Genomic DNA, 25,080 nt, shown 5'->3' with positions numbered 1-25,080 from the left:
ACTGTTCATGGAAACTATCCCAAAACTATGAATTCTTCCTCATGTCTCCTCTGCCTATCTGACTATCTCAAATCTACATAAAGATTAAACTCACCCATGATTAATGTACTGCATTTGTTACAGTTTTGTTCCTTTATTTGGCATTGGAGGCAGCCCAGAGAAGGTTCATGAGGTTGACATTGGGTATGGAGGGATTTTCTTTCTGCGGAGAGGTTGAGTAGGTTAAGCCTATGCACAAAGGAATTTAGAATACTCACAGGTAAACTTAATGAAGCATAAGAATTTTAGAGACCTTGAGAGGTAGACATAGATAGGTTGTTTTCCGTTGTGGGAGAGTCTAGGACCAGAAAACATAATCTCAGTTTAAGGGATCACACATTTAAGACAGAGATGAGGAGGAATTTCTTCTCTGAGCATAGTGAATCTGTAGAATTCTTTACCAGAGCGTAGTAGATGCTGAGACACAGATTTTTATTAGTATTGGAATTAACGGTCATAAGGAAAAGACAGGAAAATAGCATTGCGCATTACCAGGTCGGCCGTGAGTTCATTGAATCCTAAAGCAGATTCGATGGTCCAAATGGCTGTTTGCTCCTACGCTTTATGGTTTTACCAAAAGTACATCCAAAATCTGAAACTACTACCAACACATCTAAAAGGATATAATGTGTCTGCTGAATGGAATGGAGTATAAGATTAAATGTTTAAATTAGGTTTAGTGTTTTAGGAATGTAAAACCAGATTTAACGGAGCCACTCTGCTCCTCCAGACTACAAAATAAACCAGTAAATTATTTGGCACTAATCCAGGTGAAGCTCAGTCACAGCTCTTTTACTTGTGTTGAAAAAGATTTCCCTGATTTTATCATCTTAGGTTGGAGCATTGGTTACTGTATTCATTCGCATGTCGCATAACGCACACGATGCAATGCAATAGTTAATGCTGACTTCAACTGCTCACTTTCCTTTAGTTTGGAAAGCACAGCCACTGCTCACTATCTCATCTGCTGTGCATGTTACTCAATTTACACTCTGACATCACCATGAACATGCCATATACCGTTCAAGCTATTTTAAGATAGCTTCCTACTAAACAAACAACACTGGCATACAGCTATAATCCGTAATCAGCAAATTACTAGTACTTTTGAAGATCATTTCTGAATTATGTAGTACTGAACTTTGGTGCTTACAAGAAAAATTGCTAGTAGCATAATACCGTAGTCTATGCATATAGGGAATTGCTTTCTTACCCACAACATGTCTGCTGTCTGGCTCTTTCAGACACTCCTTAGGCTCATAGTTTGAATTCTGCTCCATTTTGTCCAGACTGGAACAAATGTTTTACGGAAACCTACACCTCAGAAACATAGTTTACTTTTCTCAAGCACTTTATAAACATAGCACTTCGTCAAACTATCTGACCAAACACGTAAAATAAACTGGCTATCGGCAGTAATAAGTATCCTTTATTTAACAGTAATGGCCCTCAGTGGAATAGTTGGCTTCAGTATTACTGAAAGAAGCTACTGGTTGACTAATCCCTGTGCTGCTCTCTGTTAGCTGTGCAACAGGTGTCTATCTTTTCAACACACCCAACTCTTTCCTGGTTTCCCACAGCAGTACCTCACAGATCAACAATCAGTCTTGCAACTTGAACAGCAAAAGCTAAAGCAAAGTCTGCCTTTAAACGCAGATAAGAAATAAAGTACCAATTAGTTTCAACACACTAAACGAAATGAAGAAATTTAAAAGCCTACTTTGTCACGTTCTGAACATAAGGCTTATGTCGATTATCTATGACATGTAAAATGCCAACTGAAGTAACTCCAGCACAACAGGTTTATGTGTGAACTAAAGCCAATGTTACATTTGTTCAGTCCTATTACGCTTTACTGACAGACAAACTGCATTCTTCTTTCAGGGTAACCATGTTTTTTGCATTGTCAACATTTATTTTATTTTTGGCAAGAATGGAACATTTCTTTGGATTTGAGTCAACACATGGAATAACTAGAAATAAACACAACTGCATCACAATTGCAGCTCATAAAATTATAATTTGTGACTAAACGAAAAGGAATTTTTTTTTCAATCATCTTATATGAACAGATTGCCTTAGCTGCATAGAAATAATTTACTGATTTTCAGAAAGTATTCCTGCCAAATTATACACTTTTTGGGAATATTTCCTTTGTGCATTGTGTGTAGCTAAATTATAAATTGCTTTATGGTCTCTTGCAATTTTCATTCATTTCCCCCAATGTATGAGTAGACTTTTGAAAGATGGACTTGACCAATAAATTGGTGGATTTAAAGTTAGAAGTTAAAATTACATTAGGCTTTTAACAGAGATATTAGAAATTGCATTGTACACAGTTGCAATTAAATCTCCACTCAAAGAAAGCCAAATCATTTTAGACGAGAATGAATGCTTTCCTTCAAATTCAGTTCCATTTTCTCTTTTAGAATCTGCACCCACCCAGCAGGCGGTGATTTCCTCTCAGAAAATGTAAACAATATGTGGTTTTGTCATTAAAGCATCTGGTTGACATCATTGAAGATTGTAAGTTACGAAAGTAGTTTACCTATGGTCCCAAAGCAGTAATTAAGAGTTAATGGACTGAGCAGTGCCCACATCATACGCTCGTTTATGGCTGAGGCTGTAACAAGCCACCATCACATGTGCAATTCCATTGAACAGTAGCTTCTTATCATATATACAGAATCATTTCCTGACTCTTAACGGGGAAACTTCAACACCCTCCTCCATATATTGACAATCATCGAGAATTGTTTCATCAACAGAAAGGGGTCATTCTCAGGTTGGCAGGCTGCGACTATGTAGTATTACAAGAATCATAAGCAGATGGTGGCTAGCGATTTACAACCTATATCAATGTTGTTGATGTAGGGAACAAGCATTACACTTCAAAGTTTGCTGATGGTGCAAAACTCTCTGGAAATATGAGTGGTGCGGAGGATGCAAAGAGGTTTCAAGAGAACTTAAACAAGCTAAGTGAGTGGCCAAGAACATTGCAGTTAGAATTCAAATTGAAAAAATGTGCCATTGTCTGACTTAGTACAGAAAATAAAGCTGCATTGGACTTCTTAAATGGTGAGAAACTGGGAAATGCTGATGTCTAAAAGAGCCGGGTGTCATTCTTCACAAGTCTCCAAAAGGTAAAACACAGGTGCATGTGTAATCCTGAATCTCTGTCCCTGCATCTCCTTGAAAATTAAGACCATTTAGTTCATATTATCTTTCCTCTTTCTTCTTCCTAAATTGTTTCATTTTACACCTCTCTATATTAAATTCCATCTGGTATTTGTCTGTCTATTTCACCAGTTTAGGTCTTCCTCAATTGTTACCATCCTCCTCACAACTAACTTCTAGTTTTCTTCAGCATTCCCTCCCATCTGCAAGAAAACATCATATGTGCAATGCCCAGAAATGCAAACAAAACTAGGCCCTGAAAACAAAGGCCTCAAACTTATATCACAGAACTACAAGTCAGTTCCATGCTGTTCACTGCACATTTTGAGTTAGCAAGATGAGAGTGCTTTCCCTGCGTGTAGCGAGTTTTGCATCAAGAGACAAGATTGCAGAATTTGCTATTTATTTCCAATATTATTTCAAGGTACTATTAAGTATGAGGAGAAAGTGAGGTCTGCAGATGCTGGAGATCAAAGTTGAAACTTTATTGCTGGAACAGCACAGCAGGTCAGGCAGCATCCAGGGAACAGGAGATTCGACGTTTCGGGCACAGGCCCTTCTTCAGGAATGAGTCATACTATTAAGTATGACTCCAAGCAACCGTCATGTACCTGACAATATGGGTCTTGCAGGCTCATGGAAAATGCTAGGTGATGGTCTTAACTGGTCTCTGAATGAACTTAAGCCCAGCTGCCGCTTGCAAGCAGGTAGCCATCCAACCTGACATCAGAGAAAATGCTTTGGAGGGTGTAATGATGCCTGCAAACCAGCACATGACAAAATCATGCGGCTGCCTGAGTCCACTCTTTCCACTTACCTGGTTAAAAAAATCAGACCCTCATTCACATCGTAAATGGTGCTGTCCCAAACCCTCCATTATGCTCCAGCTGGAGCTTGTCCACCCCTTCCGTTTATTTCTCGTTTCCATTCCTTTTTCTTTCTTTTTCTCTTGGTTTCTTCCTGACCTCAGTGTGGATTTGGTAAGGTACCCATGGCGGTGTTTCAGCCTGGTCTTTTGCAGCTCATGGTGTTATGTTGACCCAGTCTCTCAGCAGCTCAAGGCAAGTCTCAGCCTTATCTCTTGGTGGCTCGTGGGGTTATATCAGCCTGGTCTCTCAATGGCTCATGGCAGGTCTCTGCCAGGTCTCTTGATAGCTCATGGAAGGTCTCAACTTGGTCCCCCGGTGGATCTCTGCCTGGTGTTTCGGCGGTCTCTCAGCTCAGCGTGCAAGTGGGTCCTCCCTGGGCACATTCCCGAGGCATCTGCAGAGACTGTGAAGGCGGCAGCTCCAGTACCAACAGCGAATGCATCGCATCCCAACAAGGGGAAGCAGTGAGGGAGGTCCCCGGTACCTATGGTGACAGTGTCGAGAATAGGCAGCTGAGGTCGCCCAGGCAGCAAGATAAGTGAAGGACTCAAAAACTGCTGAACTTTTACTTTAATTCCTTTATTAACTAGTTTAATAGAAGGCTTTAATGTTAACCATTACCTTTTCTCTTTATTTTTTTCTACTTATTCTATAAAGGTAATGCTTAACTTTTTAACTCTGCTTCTAATACTACTTTGAACTTAAGCTTTTTGTACCTCAGTACCTTTGCACATAAAATAGTAGCTTGTGTGGCAATATTATACACTTTTCACTATACTCCTGTACTTCAGTATACATGACAATAAAATCTAAATTTAAAAATCATTACTGTAGCCAAACTTGGATAAATCGGTAGGAAAGTAAGTTTACAATAAAGAAATAAGAAATTCACAAATGCATATGGATAGGTGAGGTGAATGGGCCAAAAACTTGCAGATGGAGTTTAATTAGGATAAGTATGAGGTTATCTATCTTGGTTGGAAGAATAAAAAGGCAATTTATTACCTAAATGGAGAGAAACTTAGAAATGTTTGAGTGCAGAAGGATCTGGGTGTCCTTGTGAATGAGTCACAGAAAACTTGTATGCAGGTATAGCAGGTAATAGGGAATTTTGGTAGTAATTTAGCAGAGTATAAAAGCAGAGAAGTATTGGTGCAATAGTATAAGAAACTGGTGAGACTACATCTGGAGTATTGCGCAGTTTTTGTCCCATTACTTGTTGAAGGGTGTTATTACATTGGAGGCAATTTAGAGAAGGTTTACTAGATTAATTCCAGAGATGAAACACTTGATTTATGAGGAGAGATTGAGCAGTTTAGGCCCATACTCGCAACAGTTTAAACAATGAGAGGAGATTTAATTGTGGTATATAAGAAACTAAAGTAGATTTAACAAATTAGACAAAGAGTGGACATTTGTGGGGCAATCTATAATGAGTGGTTATAGTATTAGGCTAAGGGGTAGAGGATTTCAAACAAATAATAAGGGAATTACTTCTCTAAAAAGGTCATGAATCTACCTAAGGAGGAGGTAGACAGGCTCTTATTTAATACTGTGTTAAAAGGCTGTGGGGAATGGACAAAGAAGTGGAATTGAGACCAAGATGAGTTCAGCCACTGTATTAAATGGCAGTGCAGGCTTGAGGGGCTAAATTGCCTTTAGCTGCTCCTAGTTCCTGTGTTCTTATTTATCCTGCTGGTTACCTCCTCAAAAAACTCTAGCAAATTTGCCAGACATGATTTCCCCTTCATGAAACTAAACTAACTCCATTTGATCATATTGTGCATTTGTAAATACTCTGCTATTATATCCTTTATAATAATGTCTAACATTTTCTCAGAGTTAATTTCCACTAAATTTGTTGAGATGGGAATGACACACTTCTGGAGCAGGTGGACTTGAGCCTGGGCCTCCTGGCTCAGATATAGGGACACTTCCACTGCATCACAAGAACCCTAACCAGTCTGTAGTTATCTGTTTTTGTCTCTTTCCATTTTTAAATAAAATGTCCTCATGACAGTTGTGAGGAACTTCCTTCCTGAATGGCTGCAGTTCATGGAAGGTGGCTACATCATAGTGCTGTTAGGAAGGGAATTCAAAGATTTTTACAAAGTTTCAGTGAAGGAATTACGATACAACACCAAGTCAGGAAGGTGGTGGTTTGGAAGGAGAATCGCAGTTTTTGTTTTCCCCCTTCACCTACAGTCCTTCTCTTTTTAGGTGGTATTTGTGCTGTTGAAGCAGCTTTGGGGTTAGTTGTACAGTATCATCCAATCTTGATCATAACCTATCATACCAATAAAGGTCGCGTACAATTTAACTCGGCAGAAGGTCAACATCCAAGACTTCCACAACAGAACTGGGGATTAAATGACACTATTGTAAGGTAGGATAGGCCACTGAAGGATATACGTGTGTGTAATAAACAATTTGATGACTTTACATAGAAAAGAATGAGTGATACCATAATCTTGTGTTCTCTTTGATCACTGATTTTAAATTTGAATTCACTCGTTGTTCGAATTGATGAATTAGGCATCGTAAATGCAAAACAGAATTTACATTATATCAAACTAGACAATAGACAATAGACAATAGGTGCAGGAGTAGGCCATTCAGCCCTTCGAGCCTGCACCGCCATTCAATATAATCATGGCTGATCATTCCTAATCAGTATCCTGTTCCTGCCTTATCTCCATAACCCTTGATTCCACTATCTTTGAGAGGTCTATCCAACTCCTTCTTAAATGAATCCAGAGAGTGGGCCTCCACTGCCCCCTATGGCAGAGCATTCCACACAGCCACCACTCTCTGGGTGAAGAAGTTTCTCCTGAGCTCTGTCCTAAATGGTCTACCCCGTATTTTTAAGCTGTGTCCTCTGGTTCGGCACTCACCCATCAGTGGAAATATGTTTCCTACTGCCAGAGTGTCCAATCCTTTCATAATCTTATACGTTTCAATCAGATCCCCTCTCAATCTTCGAAACTCAAGGGTATACAAGCCCAGTCGCTCCAGTCTTTCAGTGTAAGGTAATCCTGCCATTCCAGGAATTGACCTCGTGAACCTACGCTGCACTCCCTCAATAGCCAGAATGTCTTTTCTCAAATTTGGAGACACACAGTGCAGTTCTAAGCAAACTAAGCACCTATACTAAAAGTAATCAAAGTCTTCTGTATACTTACAAGATAGAATTTTCACTTTAGGCACAATTCTTAAAAAGTGAACAGTTCAGTGCCTTAAAAATGGTAAAACAGAACTGTGCTGCTGCTTGCCAACAGGGGTCAAATGATATGCAGAGAAAGGCAAACAATCCAAAATTGCATCTGGTCTCTGTGCCATATATGTCAGAGAGCAAAGATTGCAGGAATTATAGTTTCGGAAACTCTTATAGTTACTCAGAAGTTGAAATCACAGTGGGTTTAGTTTATTTGTATTGGTTACCATGGGAGGAGATATTAGCTGAAGTCAAAAAATATATCTCAGGACTGCACAGAAATCTGTCAAAAGGAAACATGTGGCAGTTGTACCAGCCTTTGCCCAAACAATGAGTTTTAGTGTGGAGAAAGTGGTAAACTTTCAATGAGGTTTGGGTGTTTGTAAGGATATTGCTGGGACAAAAGATATAATGTTATTTGAATCCTTTTCTGATATCTATAATGAAATCATTCCAATCTTTGTGAGTAAGTATGTTTTGTTTTGTCTAATGCAATGTAATTCCTAAAAGTATAGAAACATAGCAAATACAGTAGAAGGAGGAGTGGGTCAAATGGCCCTTCAAGTCTGATCCACCATTCAATAAGACCATGGCTGATTATCCAAATCAGTACCGTCTTCCTGCTTTCTCTCCATATCCTTGGATCCTTTTAGTCCTATGAACAATATCCATCTCCTTCTTGAAAACATTTAATGTTTTGGCCTCGATCACGTTCTGTGGCAACGAATGCCACAGGCTCACCACTCTCTGGGTGAAGACATTTCTCTTGGTGAGAAATGTCTCTTCATGTTTTTCTTGTATAATAAATGTTTTATTCTGAGCATTAAATGCACAAAGGGAGCCTGTTGTAAATGTATTCAGTATCTGACCTCCACAATAGAAAATAAAAAGTTTGGATCTAACAAGTGAGGTTTCATTCTAGGATCTGACCTGTCCAATGTTAACATTAGCAGGGGTCATAACATTATGTTCCAGAACCCAAACCAAAGATAATATTTTTAGACAGACTATTCAAACTCCATATTTTAAAAACTGAGCAGAGTTCTTTTGTAAGTTCCTAGAGGCAAAAAAGTTTTATGCAAGAAATCAGAGTTGCCCACGTTGAATAATGAATAGATTTTTTTTTTCAAAGAAATCCTCACATTGAAAGCTCTCACAAAACATAAAGAAAACCTTGGAATAACCGAACATTTATTTCAAAAAGTAAACTGATGCCACTCACACTTCCTTCTGGCCAGAAATGAAACCAAATACTGGAACCCAAATTCTAGGACTTTTCAAGGTCCACTAAACTGAGTACTGAATTGGGTGCAAGGATCATGACTTTCAAGGGAAAAGGTCATGAAGAACCATTAACCCTAAGTAAACCTGATCTTCAGTGCTGCAAGTCACAGCACATGGTGAAGCTTCTCTGCCAGAAGTTACATCAATTCTGTGTGATGATCAAACAGTTGCAAGTATGATGGTTATGGCCAATTTGTTTTTGATATGCAAGGGGAAGAAAGTTTCACAAGGATTTGTGTGCTTGAACTTTTAAATTTTTATATTCATGTTAAACATGCTTTTCATATTCAAAGGAAATGCTACCGATCCGAGTCAGATCACAGCAGTGTGTGAGGAGTCTGAGCCTACAGTGAATCAGGCAACACATGTGACAAGGATCATCCCAATATCCTGCTCCAGCATTTATACCTTACACATGTGATGCAGTGAGACATTCACTAGGCAGCAGCAAGATGCCAAATGACAGGGATTATTGCTTGTCAAACACCCTTTTAAGCTCCACAACTCAACTCATTAATATTCAGACTCCTTTGCTGCCAAACAAGCTAGACGTTGAGAAATCTCGACAAGGAAACCAAAGTGATCATCTGGTGCATTCAGCTCATCGTTTGCTCCAAATGACCTCCATCGTGGAAACTGAGCATGGACATTTCAAGGGATCTCCATGGGAACAGGCCACATGCACCATGTCCATGGATATTGGCATCTGACCAGGTGCATCCTCTAACATCCCTCATGGCATATCTCTAATCAACTTACAGGTCACTTCTGTACCTCAATGCTGCAACTGGGAACTATAATTGAAATGCTTCAGCAAGGATTTGTGCACTCATTAGCATGCATCCAGCTCATGGACTGGATCAAGTCATATCTCCAGGCTCTTTGCTTTCTGTCATGGTACTCACTCACTCTGCACCCACCTGAACGCTAACAGCATCCTTACTTTGCTTTTTTGCTCTTTGCCCCTTCACCTGGAGATACCAGGCCCTTATTACAGCTATTGTGGCTGGCCATTTGATGCAGACAGAAAGCTAGGAAGCATATCATAGCTGTCTGCAGGCCTCAGTCAAGTCAAAGTGAATAACCATGATGTAGAGTAGTTGGTGTTGGACTGGGGTGGACAAAGTTAAAAGTCACATGACACCAAGATACAGTACATGTTTATTTGAAAGTACAGTATAAGCTTTCAGAGCGTTGCTCCTTTGTCAGGTAGCTTGTGGGGCAGGATCACATGACACAGAATTTAGAAGTAAAATATCACAGTGTCATACAATTGATGCAATGTATTAGACAAAAGTAGGTGGGTGTCAAGTCTTTAATCACTTAGAATGAGAATGCAGGTTTTGATTGATTAATATGTAAATCCCAGAACTTCTTTCAAGTCACTGCCCCTGAGGTAACTTAAGGTTTTTTCAGTATAAATAAAAGATGACATCTCAGCTCAGGCGAAGCATTAAAGGTGTAAGGATAGAGTCTGTATTCCAGCCTGGAGACAAATTGGTTTTATTTCCAACGTCGCATTAGCTACCTACAGATTGTGTGCCTTTTGAACAAAATAGAATAAATCTGCAAATAAAATTCTGCAAATGCAAATTTACCCCATTAGACTTATATATTTCTTGCACACACACACATATAAGTTTATGAGATGCATCTGCATTTGCAGATACATTCTATTTTGTTCAAAAAGCACACAATTGGTAGGCAGTCAGTCAGTAAATGTGATGTTTTATAAATTCCTACTTTGGAAATGAAACCAGCCTGACTCCAGATTGGGAAACAGACAGACTCTAACCTTACACCTTTAATGCATTGCCTGAGCTGAGATGTCATCAATTTTTTATAGTACTGAAGAAACCTTATGTTATCTCAGGAGTTGTGACTTGAAAGAAGTTCTGGGATTTACATATTAATCAATCAAAACCTGCATTCTCATTCTAAGTTATTAAAGACTTGACACACATCTAAGTTTGTCTAATACATCCAATCAGTTGTATGGCACTTTGATCTTTCACTATAAACTCTGTGTCCTATGATCCTACCCCAATAGCTACCTGATGAAGGAGCAGCACTCCAAAAGCTTGTACTTTCTGATAAACCTGTTGGACCATAACCTGGTGTTGTGTGAATTTTAACAGAATGATTAGCTTTTCCACTTGAAATGAAAGAGACACATGAATATAAGCAGATGAAAAAGGCTGATGAAAATGAAAGTGCTCATCTTTGAAAACTGAGATATTATTTGTGTAACTAATATAATACATGAACGTAGCACAATAACGTGTTCCAATATAATCATCAAATTAAACAATTACAAACACTTAACATCTATTACCAGCTTTAATCATCCCCCAAATATTCATGTTTCTTCATAACCGCCTACAGTTTCACTTCTTGGTGTCACTTAAAATCTTTTTTATGATTTGGCATAAAATGAAATATGACTTTGTCTGAAGAATCAGATATTTAGAATGCTACTTAGAATTTAAACGCACACAGCTTCCCCTCATTGCCAGAATGGTTCCTGAAAATATTTATAAACTGTTCATACTGGAAATGCCTCAGGAAGTGCCAGAACTGAAACAACTATTGCTCTTTGCCAAAAGATACTCAACAATTACTATGAATAGAGATATTTAATTCTATGTTAACCGTTACCTCTTCATGACCTGTGTTGAACGCATAATTAAGTGGTTATTATTTCACAATTTGTGCAGACCAAATTTCAAGTAATAGTGTGAAAGTCAAGTTCATGGAATGTAATTAAGGTAGGTTTTTATAATCAGTTTATCAAGGAACTCACAAGGAAACAGGCTATTTCAAATCAGGTGGGTGGCCAGATTGTCTAAGCCCTGGTGTGTCAAAAAGTTCAGAGAGATAAATAACACTTTTACTGCCAGAGACAGCCCACTCCTAATTCTTACTGCTATGGGTCAGGATAGGGCTGCACAACAAGTTAAGGCCGTAGCTGAAAATGTGTTGCTGGAAAAGCGCAGCAGGTCAGGCAGCATCCAGGGAACAGGAGAATCGACGTTTCGGGCATAAGCCCTTCTTTAGGAATGGGGCTTATGCCCGAAACGTCGATTCTCCTGTTCCCTGGATGCTGCCTGACCTGCTGCGCTTTTCCAGCAACACATTTTCAGCTCTGATCTCCAGCATCTGCAGACCTCACTTTCTCCTCAAAGTTAAGGCCGTATTCTTACTAGGATGATTAGAAGGTCAATAGCTGTCATGGCAAGAATAGCAGAGGCAGCACTATTCTACCATTTTAATAATTCCTGTAACTCTGTTCTTAACAAGTGATTCAGAGTGGGTATTAGAAGTAACGTCAACCAAAAGCCAGCCTGGTCTCTATAGAGCCCTTGTCAAAATAGCACATTTTAAAATACCAAGACAAATCACTAATGATTAAGTCATTTAATTACAATCAACTACATTAGTCTTCTGGTAAGCCATCCAACTCATCACCCAGGCATTTCAATGTTAAAAGGTCAGCATCCTACAGTGTATGTTAATAATTAAATTAAAACAGAATTAAAATACTTGAAATTATGTAAACTCCATCCATCATGTCAATATTCACTGTTTCCTAAAGATTTCCAAAATTAACCCCATTGCTCTGAGTCTTCTACTATGGGAAATGACACAATATTCAACAAAAGTCACGAATGTGGCTTGGGACCCTGAGAAAGCCCCTTCGCTGCACACTGACAGTATTTATGCAGAATGTTTAAATCATCTGCTGGCTAACTTCACTGTGCTCAGGCTGCATGACAAATGAGATTAGACTTCCAGAGCCATGGAGATTTGGGCTGTTTCCTGTATATGTATCTGGCTTTTACACAGCTTTACTTTTCCTCGCAAAAACAGAAGTTGCTGGATAAGCTCAGCAGGTCTAGCAGCATCTGTGAAGAGAAATCAGAGTTAACATTTTGGGTCCAGGACCCTTCCTCAGAACTCATTTTTACTTTTCCTAGACCTGTTGAGTTTTTCCAGCAACTTCTATTTTTGTTTATTTTCCTAGAATGTGTATAGCTCGTTGATGAGCACAACCTGAAGTAAGTTAACCAGAGTGGACATTGTCAAAGGACAATGCTGACAGTGATTGCCCGGTGCAACAACAATACTCAAGACCAACCCCGCTCCATACAATGCTCATGCCTCCAAATCCATCCTCTTCTTGACCAGGGGTTCCCCCTCCCAACTTGTCTACTGGAAGCTGAGTTACTATCCAGCTGATGTTGTAAACATTAGCAGTGGAAATGTGTTGCTGGAAAAGCGCAGCAGGTCAGGCAGCATCCAGGGAACAGGAGAATCGACGTTTCGGGCATAAGCCCTTCCTGAAGAAGGGCTTATGCCCGAAACGTCGATTCTCCTGTTCCCTGGATGCTGCCTGACCTGCTGCGCTTTTCCAGCAACACATTTCCAGCTCTGATCTCCAGCATCTGCAGACCTCACTTTCTCCTTAAACATTAGCATTGTCAGAGTGTGTAAGAGGTGAGCGAGACAGTGAACACAGCGTGCAGGGATAGGATTAACATTATAGGAATTACAAGTAAGAGGGCTAACATTGTTTCAATGTTGGGGGAGGGGGCGGGGGTGTGGTGGTTGCCCAAAGCCAGAAAGATGGGGTGGGTGGGGTTAAACTGTAGGGAGTTACAGAGATAACAGCCTGGTGTTAGAGGTGTGGAGGAGTAGCAGTGAGAACCACCAGGGTGTGAGAGGAAATGGTTGAGAATTGTAGGGACTTCAAAGGAAATTCAATGTCATCAGGGTGACTATCCCTAATCAAATTATTCTTCAGTTGTTGGCAAAGTGTTGGAAAAGGTTATAAGAGATAGGATTTATAATCATCTAGAAAATAATAATTTGATTAGGGACAGTCGGTTTTGTGAAGGGTAGGTCGTGCCTCACAAACCTTATTGAGTTAGATTAGATTCCCTACAGTGTGGAAACAGACCCTTCGGCCCAACCAGTCCACACCAACCCTCCAAAGAGTAACCCACCCAGATCAATTTCCCTCTGACTAATGCACCTAACACTATGGGCAATTTAACATGGCCAATTCACCTGAACTGCGCATCTTTGGACTGTGGGAGGAAACCCACGCATACCCGGGGAGAGTGTGCAAACTCCACAAATGCAGTCACCCGAGGCTGGAATCGAACCTGGGACCCTGGTGCTGTGAGGCAGCAGTACTAACCACTGAGCCACCGTGCCACCCTCAGATTAGATGACTTACAGTGTGGAAACAGGCCCTTCGGCCCAACAAGTCCACACTGACCCTCCGAAGAGCAACCCACCTAGACCCATTCCCCTACATTTACACCTTCATCTAACACTACAGGCAATTTAGCATGGCCAATTCACCTGACCTGCACATCTTTGGACTGTGGGAGGAAGCCAGAGCACCTGGAGGAAACCCACGCAGACATGGGGAGAGTGAGCAAACTCCACACAGACAGTTGCCGGAGGCAGGAATTGAACCCGGGTCTCTTGCACTGTGAGGCAGCAGTTGTAACCACTGTGCCACCGATTTTTTTGAGAAGGTGACCAAACAGGTAGATGAGAGTAAAATGGTTGATGTGGTGTATATGGATTTCAGCAAGGCGTTCGATAAGTTTCCCACAGTAGGCTATTGTACAAAATGCAGAGGAATGGGATTGTGGGAGATGTAGCAGTTTGGATCAGTAATTGGCTTGCTGAAAGAAGACAGAGGGTGGTGATTGATGGGAAATGTTCATCCTGGAGTTCAGTTACTAGTGGTGTACCACAAGGGTCAGTGTTGGGTCCACTGCTGTTCATCATTTTTATAAACGACCTGGATGAGGGCGTAGAAGGGTGGTTTAGTAAATTTGCAGACAACACTAAGGTCGGTGGAGTAGTGGATAGTGACGAAGGATGTTGTAGGTTACAGAGAGACATAGATAAGCTGCAGAGCTGGGCTGAGAGGTGGCAAATGGAGTTTAATGCGGACAAGTGTGAGGTGATTCACTTTGGTCGGAGTAACCGGAATGTAAAGTACTGGGCTAATGTTAAGATTCTTGGTAGTGTAGATGAGCACAGAGATCTCGGTGTCCAGGTACACAGATCCTTGAAAGTTGCCACCCAGGTTGACAGGGTTGTTAAGAAGGCAAACAGTGATTTAGCTTTTATGAATAGAGGGATCGAGTTCCGGAACCATGAGGTTATGCTACAGCTGTACAAAACATTGGTGCGGCCGCACCTGGAGAATTGTGTACAGTTCAGGTCACCACATTATAAGAAGAATGTGGAAGCTTTGGAAAGGGTGCAGAGGAGATTTACTACGATGTTGCTTGGTATGGAGGGAAGGTCTTACGAGGAAAGGCTGAGGGACTTGAGGTTGTTTTCATTAGAGAGAAGAAAGTTGAGAGGTGACTTAATAGAGACATATAAGATAATCAGAGGGTTAGATAGGGTGGACAGGTAGAGCCTTTTTCCAAGTATGGTGACAGCGAGCATGAGGGGGCATAGCTTTAAATTGAGGGGTGATAGATGTCGGACAGATATCAGAGGTAGTTTCTTTCCTCAGAGAGTAGTAAGGGTGTGGAATAGTTTGCCTGCAATGGTAGTAGATTCGCCAACTTTAAGTACATTTAAGTCGTCATTCGATAAGCATATGGACGTACATGGAATAGTGTAGGTTAGATGGGCTTCAGATTGGTATGACAGGTCGGCGCAACATCGAGGGCCGAAGGGCCTGTATTGCGCTGTAATGTTCTATGTTCTATGTTCTAGGGTGTGAATAGTGTGGAGAGGGGGGAAAGGGCAGTGAGCACTTCGAGGTTGGTGGGGTTAACAGTGATGGCAGAGTGTGTACCATCGGATTGCGAGAGGAGAGAATGAGCACTGCCAGGAAGAGAGTATGATGAACAGCATTGGGGAGATTAGACCACATGTCCATTAGAAATGTCAGAAGGAGGCCATTTAGTCCCTTGAGCCTGCTCATCTATTCAAAATGATCATGGTTGATCCAACATTCCTCACATCCACTTTCTTGCCCTTTCCCCGCAACGCTTGATTCCTCTATCGATCAGAATCTACCTCAGCCTTAAATACTACATACAGAGGAACCTCGATTATCTAAATGGGATGGGCGGGCACTATTTCATTCAGATAATTGATTAATCATTAATTGGTTCAATGCCTCTCCTCTCGGGCTTGGAGTTTTCTAAAGTTTCCTTTTTCCTCGCTCTGCCTGCCTTGCTCCCCCTCTGGCTCAGGGTTTGTTTTTGAGCAGACACACACTTTTGTGTAAGAGACTAGCAGCATTGCTGAAGCCTCTCTTACCCCCACCCTACACCCCCACACCCCATCTAGTGCACAGGACAATGTTGGAGAGATTCTGGATTTGTGGTGCTGGAAGAGCACAGCAGTTCAGGCAGCATCCAAGGAGCTTCGAAATGGATGCTGCCTGAACTGCTGTGCTCTTCCAGCACCACAAATCCAGAATCTGGTTTCCAGCATCTGCAGTCATTGTTTTTACCAATGTTGGAGAGATTATCTGGGGAAGGGGGGTTTAAGCTATACCCCATGTAGAACTTCAGGGAAAGTGTGGGGAGAGACAGAGGGCGGGCGGTCAGTCATTTGGAGACGGTGCCTGGGCTCCCATCGATGCCCAGGGCTGTTCTCGGCAGCATTTCAGTAAGCCTGGTAAATTTTTAATCATTGTAAACAAAAGATGCGATCAGTGTTGGAAACACCTTAATGTTTCTATTGGGACCTTGAGATCTTCTATGGATAATCCGAAATTCGGAAATTGATATTTGGATAATTGAGGTTCCTTTGTACACAAGGACTCTGCCCCCACAGCTCTTCGTGACAAGGAGTTCCAAAGATTCTCAACACTCTAAAAGAAAAAAATTCCTTCTCATCTGAGTCTTATATTGGCACCCATTTATTCTGAGACTATATCATCTAGTCCTAGACTCTCCGATGAAGAGAAACATCCTCTAACCATTTACCCTGTCACGCCTCTAAAAGATCCTACACGTTTCAATGAGATCACCACTTATTCTTCTGAACTCCAGTGGGGAGCGTTCCAATCTATTTGACCTTTGATCTTAAGACATTCCCTCCACACCAAGAACCATCTTAGTGAACCTAATGAATTGATATCTTTGCTTAAGTGAAGGGACCAGAATTGCTCACAATACTCCAGATTTGGTCTCACCAGAACCTTGTACAAATGCAGTAAGACTCGCAACTCCTATATTCCAATCCTTTTGAAATACAGGTCAACATTCCATTAACTTTCCTGATTACCTGCCGCAATTGTGTGCTAGCTTTGTATTTCATACACAATTCCACCCCCCCCCCCCCCCCAGTCTCATTGTGTTGCAGCATTCTGTAGTTTTCTCCATTTTAATAATATTCTGTTCTTTTGTTCTCCATTTCAAACTGAACAACTTAGTATTTTCACATTGCCAACTTCTTGCCCACTTAGTTAATCTATCAAAATCTCTCTGTAAACTGTATCCCTGTCACAACCTGCCTTTCCACCTATTTTAGTGTTGACTCCAAATATGGCTGCAGTACATTCACTTTCTTCATCCAGGTCATTAATACATATTATAAAAAGTTGTGGTTCCAGCACTGATCCTTGTGATATCACACTGGCCACAGGTCACCAACCTGGCAAAGAACTAATCATAGAAACATACAAGATAGGAGCAGGAGGAGGCCATTTAGTACTTTGCACCTGCTCTACCATTTATTACGATCATGGCTGATCATCCAACTCAATCCTGCCGAATCCTGCTTTCTCCCCATAACCTTTGATCCCATTCACCCCAAGTGCTCTATCTATCTGCCTTTTGAATACATTCAATGTTTTGGCATCAACTACTTCCTGTGGTAATGAATTCCACAGGCTCACCATTCTTTGGGTGAAGAAATGTCTCCTCATCTCCATCCTAAGTGGTCTACTCTGAATCCTCAGACTGTGACTCCCTGGTTCTGGACACACCCACCATTGGGAACATCCTCCCTGCATCTACCCTGTATGATCCTGTTAGAATTTTAAAAGCCTTCATGAAACTCCTCCTCCCCCATACACACACCCCCCTCCCACATTTGCCTGAACTCCAGCAAAAACACTCCTAACCTCGTCAATCTCTCCTCATATGTCAATCCTGCCATTCCTGGAATCAGCCTGGTAAATCTTTGCTGCATTCCCTCGAGAACAAGAACATCCTTCCTCAGAAAAGGAGAGCAAGACTACACACAATCTTCTAGGTGTGATCTCATCAAGGCTTGTATAACTGCAACAATACATCCCTGCTCCTGTATTCAAAACCTCTCACATTGAAGGCCAACATACAATTTGCCTCCTTTACCGCCTGCTGCACCTTCAATAACTGGTGCACAAGGACACCCAGGTCCTGCTGCATAGTCCCCTTTCCCATTCATCCCCGCTCACTATTTCTAATCATAAGCCAATTGTCTATCCATGCCAATACATCACTTCCAACACTACAGACTCTTTCCTTGTGACTTGACCTTTTGGGCGGCACGGTGGCTCAGTGGTTAGCACTGCTGCCTCACAGCACCAGGGCCCCAGGTTCGGTTCCAGCCTCAGGTGACTGTCTGTGTGGAGTTTGAACATTCGCCCCGTGTCTGTGTGGGTTTCCTCCCACAGTCCAAAGATGTGCAGGCTAGGTGAATTGGCCAAGCTAAATTGCCTATAGTGTTAGGTGCATTAGTCAGAGGGAAATGGGTCTGGGTGGGTTACTCTTTGGAGGGTCGGTGTGGGCCGAAGGGCCTGTTTCCACACTGTAGGGAATCTAATCTTATGAGATACCTTGTTGAATGCCTTCTGGAAGTCCAATAGCACGTATCTATACATTTCCCTCTGTCCTCTCTGGTTGAAACTTCCCGAAAAAACCCTAATATGATTTGCCTGTGTACTGATATGGTGCTGAGTACCTTATCTCAACTAGACCGTCAAGGAAGGAGATACTAAGAACAGGTGAAGATAACATTTCTTCCAGTAAGTGAAGCATGCATTGAAGTTAGAGAAGGTTAAAATTCCTTAAGGTCTATTTTCAAATGTCAAAAGGTGGACTCCTGAAATTGGACCAAATTCTTCATTAAAGCTGCTTGGATGAGCTCCCAAGGAGACAATCACGTTTTATTGATCTTCTAGATTAACTAGTTAGAGGATATCATATAAATAGCAATCATTATTGTGATATCTGTAATTTTGAAATCTTAAGTAGTTAAATACAACTTGCTTTGGACCAGCCAGATATTGTTCCCCCCCACCCCCTGCCAACTTACGCACCCAAAATAGTAAAGAGGTAGCCTAAACCCCAACTTTTATATTTATTTAAAGAGAAGTGGAAAGTCCTGTTTTCCAGATGCGATTAAATTGGTTCATCACTAGGCTTTAATCACACCATTTTTTATGCTTACGACGCTGTTAAAAATAAGAAAAAGAATTTGCATAACTTTAATTCTATTTGAATACTTAATGAGATTATGTAATAATTAACCACTAATCATCAACTGTTCTAATATAGCCTGCATCCCATAAACACAACCTCAGCAAGGTAAATTTGCAAAACGGTTAAGATTCTCCTGTGCTGCCTTTCTCCAGTCCAGCAGAATGAAACACTGAAAGTAACAGACTGTCTCTCCTTATTTCTAAGAGGAAGCCTCTGGTCTAAAACCCTAGCAGTACAGAACTCAAGCTGTTAGCTCAACAACAGAAACCTTCTCACTCGCTGAAAGCAAAAGTAAACACCTTCCTGGGTGTATGTGAGGCCTGACTCCACCCTCTCATGTTTCTTTTGCCTAACTAAAGAGAAACACTCTGAGATAACTCTAAGCTGTTTACTAACTGCCTATCTGAAGCAGACATCCCAGTACCACTGTGGAAACACATCTCTGCAAAAGAAGCTGTACAAAAAGAACAGCTCTCTTGAAGGCACAGTACCATCACAACGTAATGAATATGGTAGGGCAGAGGATGTGTTGCAACTATAATATGTGGGATTGCTGGACACCACTGTGATTCACATAACTACATCTTAATGTGTTTGTAGCTCAATGACCTTAAACTCCAAGTTAATGAGCTGGAGTCTGAACTTCAGACATTATAATGCATCAGGCACTGGAGCCAATATTGGGGAAAGACAGAGCTGTACCACTGGGTGATCCTTTATATCTTCATTAGTACTGCCCAGGGATCCTGGTTAATAATAAGCCTGGCTTTAAATCCAAAAGCATGAGATAAGGCAGGGTTCACATAAGAGGAGATTTTAGGAATTTAAAGAGAAAGGAAATGACAATATACCAGAGTAGCAAGAGCTGTAATGGTAACCAGAATATAGCATGAAGGGACAGAGCAAGAATAGGAATGTGCCAGCAATTCGAGTCAGAGTAGAAAAAAATGGCAAAAAGACAGAATATATGGCACTTCATGAATGTTGCATGTGTTCAGATAAAAAGATGGATAAATTGGCTGCACTAACTGAAATTAATGGGTATGATATGATGGCCATTATAGAGACTTGGTTGCAAAATGATAAAGGTTGCAAACTGAATATTTAGGGGTATTTGATATTTCAGAAAGATAGGAAGGAAAAAGAATGAGGTAGGATATCTGTTAAGAAGGAATAACATCAGCATGGTAGTGAGAAATTATCTTCGCCTGAAAGATCAAGATGCCAAATCAATTTGAGTAAAAGTAATTAGAAAATGAAAGTAGTCAGTGATGTCAGTACCTTAAGGTTCCTCCAGCCACTTTCTTTTAGAACTTGGCATGCAGTGATACTGAATGCATTAGTTCATAGATTCTGGAAATGTGCCAAAGCATTGGAAAATTACAAATATCATACTTCAGTTCAGGAAAGTAGGGAGGCAAAAAGCACAAAACATTTGACCAGATGCCTTAACATTTGTTATTGGAAAATGCTAGAATTTGTTATTAAGGTAGTAGTAGCGGGACATTTAAGAAAAAAACACTGTGGTGCAATCAGGTAGAGTCAACCTAGTTTTAGAATTAGAATCCCTACAGTGTGGAAACAGGCCATTTAGCCCAACAGGTCCACACCAACCTTCCAAAGAGTATCCCATCCAGACCCCTACATCTATTACTCTACATTTCCCCCAACTAATGCACCCAGCCTACACATCCCTGAACGCTATGGGCAATTTAGCATGGCCAATCCACCTGACCTGCATAGCTTTAGATTGTGGGAGGAAACCAGAGCACCCGGAGGAAACCCACACAGACACGGGGAGAATGTGCAAACTCCACACAGACAGTCACCCGAGGCTGGAATCAAACCCAGATCCCTGGAGCTATGAGACAGAAGTGCTAACTACTGAACCATTGTGCCATCCCTTTTATGGTAGGGAAATAGTTTTTGTCAAATCTGTTAGAGTTCCTTGAAGATGTAACACACAGGGTTGCTAAAAGGCAACTAGTAGATGCAGTGCACTTGGATTTCCAAAAGGAATTTCATAAGGTGCCACATGAAAGGCCACCATATAAAATAAGAGCTTCCAGTGCAGAGGGTAATATATTAGCATGGATAGAAGACCAACTAATAAAAATAAACAAAATCAGGATAAATGGGTCACTTTCAGGTTGACAAACTATAACTTGTGGAGTGTTATAGTGATCAAAGCTGGGCCACAATGAAGGAGTAGAGTATATGGTAGTTACATTTGCTGAGATATTTGTATGAGATGGCACACTTTGGCAGGAAGAATGGAAAAGCTAAATTATTTAAATAGAGAGACTGCAGAAATCCATGGTACAGAGGGAGCCAGGTGTCATGTTACATGTCACGGTGGCACAGTGGTTAGCACTGCTGCCTCACAGCATCAGGGTCCCAGGTACGATTCCAGCCTCAGGTGACTGTCTGTGTGGAGTTTGCACGTTCTCCCTGTGTCTGCGTGGGTTTCCTCCGGGTGCTCCGGTTTGCTCCCACAATCCAAAGATGTGCAGGTTAGGTGGATTGGCCATGCTAAATTGCCCACAGTGTTAGGTGCATTAGACAGAGGAAAATGGATCTGGGTGGGTTACTCTTCAGAGGGTCAGTGTGGACTTGTTGGGCCGAAGGGCCTGTTTCCACACTGTAGGGAATCTAATCTAATCTAAATGTTAACATGCAGGAAGTGAATGTTAACTTGTTGGCACAACATCAAGGGCTGAAGGGCCTGTACTCTGCTGTAATGTTCTACGTTCTATATTCTAAATAAGTCAGACATGTTCTCCTGACTCTGTGATTAGATTATGATTTTCCAAATGGTCTATTATGACTTGTTAATGATTGATCCCCAAATCTTTTCCAACATTAGATGTTAGCCTAATTGGGCTATACTTACTTAATTTTGCCCCCTCCCCCACTTCCAGTTTCAGTAGGGGGGGGGGTCACATTAGCAGTTTTCCAATTCTCCAGAATCCAATGATTTTTTTGGAAAATTACAACCAAAACATCCACTATGTCTGTTGCTACCTCTTTCAGATGCTAATTTTACATTTCAGCTTACATATCTTCTCAACTTTTACCTTCCACCTGGGAAAAAACTCTTGTCAGTTTATTCCACATACGAACCCACCCTCTACATGAGAAAGTTGCCCTTCAGGTCAGGTTTAAACCTTCCTCTTGTCATCTTAAAAATATGCACCCTAGTTTTGAACTCCTCCATCCTCTGGTAAAAGACCTTTGCTATTCACCTTATCTATTTGACTCATGATTTTATATAACTCTATAAAGGTCACCCCTCAATCTCCTATGTTCCAGTGAAAAATGTCCCAGCTTCTCCTGATAACTCAAACACTCTAGTCTTCGCAACATCCTGGTACATCTTTTCTGAAGCATCTCCACTGCAAATAATCTACCAAACTGGACAAAATGTGAATCTTTCATGTTTTACAAAGGCCAATGATGACCCCTCTGAGCGTGTCTTTTCTCTAACTCCAGTAATGCCTATTATCCTGATGCTTTGATTACCAAGACAGGATACATCATTGGATAAGGAAAGGGGAGACAGAGTCTTAACATTCCAGTCATGTAACAAATACTCAATACAATACTCCAAGTACTGCTGAGTCAAATGCTGATGCAGCTTGAGTAGGTCTTTTTCCTGAAGAAGGGCCTGTGCCCGAAACGTCGAATCTCCTGTTCCCTGGATGCTGCCTGACCTGCTGTGCTGTTCCAGCAATAAAGTTTCAACTTAGCATTATGTTGACCTGCCTTTATAATGCGCTTTAAAATCATATTTGCCAATCCAATGCCCTTGTCCTGATAATTAAGAATCAAAACATGCAGCTCAAGAAAATATGTTCTCCCTTTTAGTTTCCTTTGGTCTGGCACTGCAGAGGAACAGAGATTGAGGGCAGATGATAAACTGCTGCCTGGCCTTTGCTAAAATTGTTGGTATCAACCAAAAGGAATTGCTTGCAGATATTCCTCTTCACTATTCATCTCTCTTCACAGGGGAGCAGTGAGTCACATTTGCTTTCCAATTTGAATATATGAGAACATCTTACTAAACTGAAAAGCACAATCAATCAAAATGATAACTAAAATATTTATCAATTCACAAAAACTCAAGTGTACTTCAACAGAAAGAGATCATGGGGGCAGCATGGTGGCTCAGTGGTTAGCACTGCTGCCTCACAGCGCCAGGGACCGAGGTTCAATTCCAGCCTCGGGCGACTGTCTGTGTGGAGTTTGCACATTCTCCCCGTGTCTGCGTGGGTTTCCTCCAGGTGCTCCGGTTTCCACCCACAGTCACAAAGACAAGCGGGGCAACTACAGAACGGTGAGCCTGACGTCGGTGGTGGGCAAGTTGTTGGAGGGAATTCTGAGGGACAGGATGTACATGTATTTGGAAAGGCAAGGACTGATTCGGGATAGTCAACATGGCTTTGTGAGTGGGAAATCATGTCTCACAATCTTGATTGAGTTTTTTGAAGAAGTAACAAAGAAGATTGATGAGGTAAGAGCAGTAGATGTGATTATATAGACTTCAGTAAGGCATTCGACAAGGTTCCCCATGGGAGACTGATTAGCAAGGTTAGATCTCATGGAATACAAGGAGAACTAGCCATTTGGATACAGAACAGGCTCAAAGGTAGAAGACAGAGGGTGGTGGTGGAGGGTTGTTTTTCAGACTGGAGGCCTGTGACCAGTGGAGTGCCACAAGGATCGGTGCTGGGGCCTCTACATTTTGTCATTTACATAAATGATTTGAATGCGAGCAAAAGAGGTACAGTTAGTAAGTTTGTGGATGACACCAAAATTGGAGGTATAGTGGAAGCGAAGAAGGTTACCTCAGATTATAACAGGATCTTGACCAGATGGGCCAATGGGCTGAGAAGTGGCATTTGGAGTTTAATTCAGATAAATACGAGGTGCTGCATTTTGGGAAAGCAAATATTAGCAGGACTTATACACTTAATGGTAAGGTCCAAGGGAGTGTTGCTGAATAAAGAGACCTTGGAATGCAGGCTCATAGCTCCTTGAAAGTGGAGTTGCAGGTAGATAGGATAGTGAAGAAGGCGTTTGGTACGCTTTCCTTTATTGGTCAGAGTATTGAGTACAGGAGTTGGGAGGTCATGTTGCAGCTGTGCAGGACATTGGTTAGGCCACTGTTGGAATATTGCGTACAATTCTGGTCTCGTTCCTATCAGAAAGATGTTGAGAAACTTGGAAGGGTTCAGAAAAGATTTACAAGGATGTTGCCAGGGTTGGAGGATCTGAGCTACAGGGAGAGGCTGAACAGGCTGGGGCTGTTTTCCCTGGAGCGTTGGAGGCTGAGGGGTGACCTTATAGAGGTTTACAAAATTATGAGGGGCATGGATAGGATAAATAGACAAAGTCTTTTCCTTGGGGTCGGGGAGTCCAGAACTAGAGGGCTTAGGTTTAGGGTGAGAGGGGAAAGATATAAAAGAGAGTGGTACGCGTATGAAATGAGCTGCCAGAGGAAGTGGTGGAGACTGGTACAATTGCAACATTTAAGAGGCATTTGGATGGGTATATGAATAAGAAGGGTTTGGAGGGATATGGGCCAGGTGCTGGCAGGCGGAACTAGATTGGGTTGGGATATCTGGTCGGCATGGATGGGTTGGACCGAAGGTTCTGTTTCCATGCTGTACATCTCTATGACTCTATGTGCAAGTCAGGTGAATTGGCCTGCTAAATTGCCCATAGTGCTAGGTGCATTAATCAGAGGGAAATGGATCTGGGTGGGTTACTCTTCGGAGGGTCAGTGTGGACTTGATAGGCCGAAGGGCCTGTTTCCACACTGTAGGGAATCCAATCTTTAAAAAAACCCTGGATTTCCCTCTCTAATGGGACTGTGGGTGTTACTACGCAATGTGGACTGCAAGTGCTTCAAAAAGGCACATTCATCAGCACCTTTCCAGGGCAATTCAGAATGGGCAATAAATGCTTGCCTAGCTAATGACATCCACATACCATAAAAAGGCTCCACATGTACACTGATTTCATT

General features: G+C 41.5%; 1 protein-coding gene across 8 annotated transcripts in view; it reads right to left on the bottom strand.

Annotated features, from left to right (window-relative positions):
* The window catches only part of LOC122550039 (sickle tail protein), a 720,789-nt gene that overhangs the window by 379,455 nt on the left and 316,254 nt on the right, over window positions 1-25,080 (bottom strand). The window contains exon 1 of one of the 8 annotated variants that reach the window (XM_087987426.1): window positions 1,253-1,415. The exons of the other annotated variants lie outside the window; for them this stretch is intronic. Within the exon in view, the coding sequence (XP_087843552.1) occupies window positions 1,253-1,319 (67 nt within the window). The 5' untranslated portion in view covers window positions 1,320-1,415. Of the gene's footprint in view, window positions 1-1,252; window positions 1,416-25,080 lie in introns of those variants that run through there. 8 annotated transcript variants of the gene reach the window in all.

Source organism: Chiloscyllium plagiosum, unplaced genomic scaffold (genome assembly GCF_037043375.1).
Source record: "Chiloscyllium plagiosum isolate Xiang-an unplaced genomic scaffold, Cpla_swu_hap1 HiC_scaffold_5, whole genome shotgun sequence".
Lineage (NCBI taxonomy): Eukaryota > Metazoa > Chordata > Chondrichthyes > Orectolobiformes > Hemiscylliidae > Chiloscyllium > Chiloscyllium plagiosum.
The sequence above is the reverse complement of the archived record's forward strand: the minus strand, read 5'-3'. Positions and strand labels throughout refer to the sequence as shown.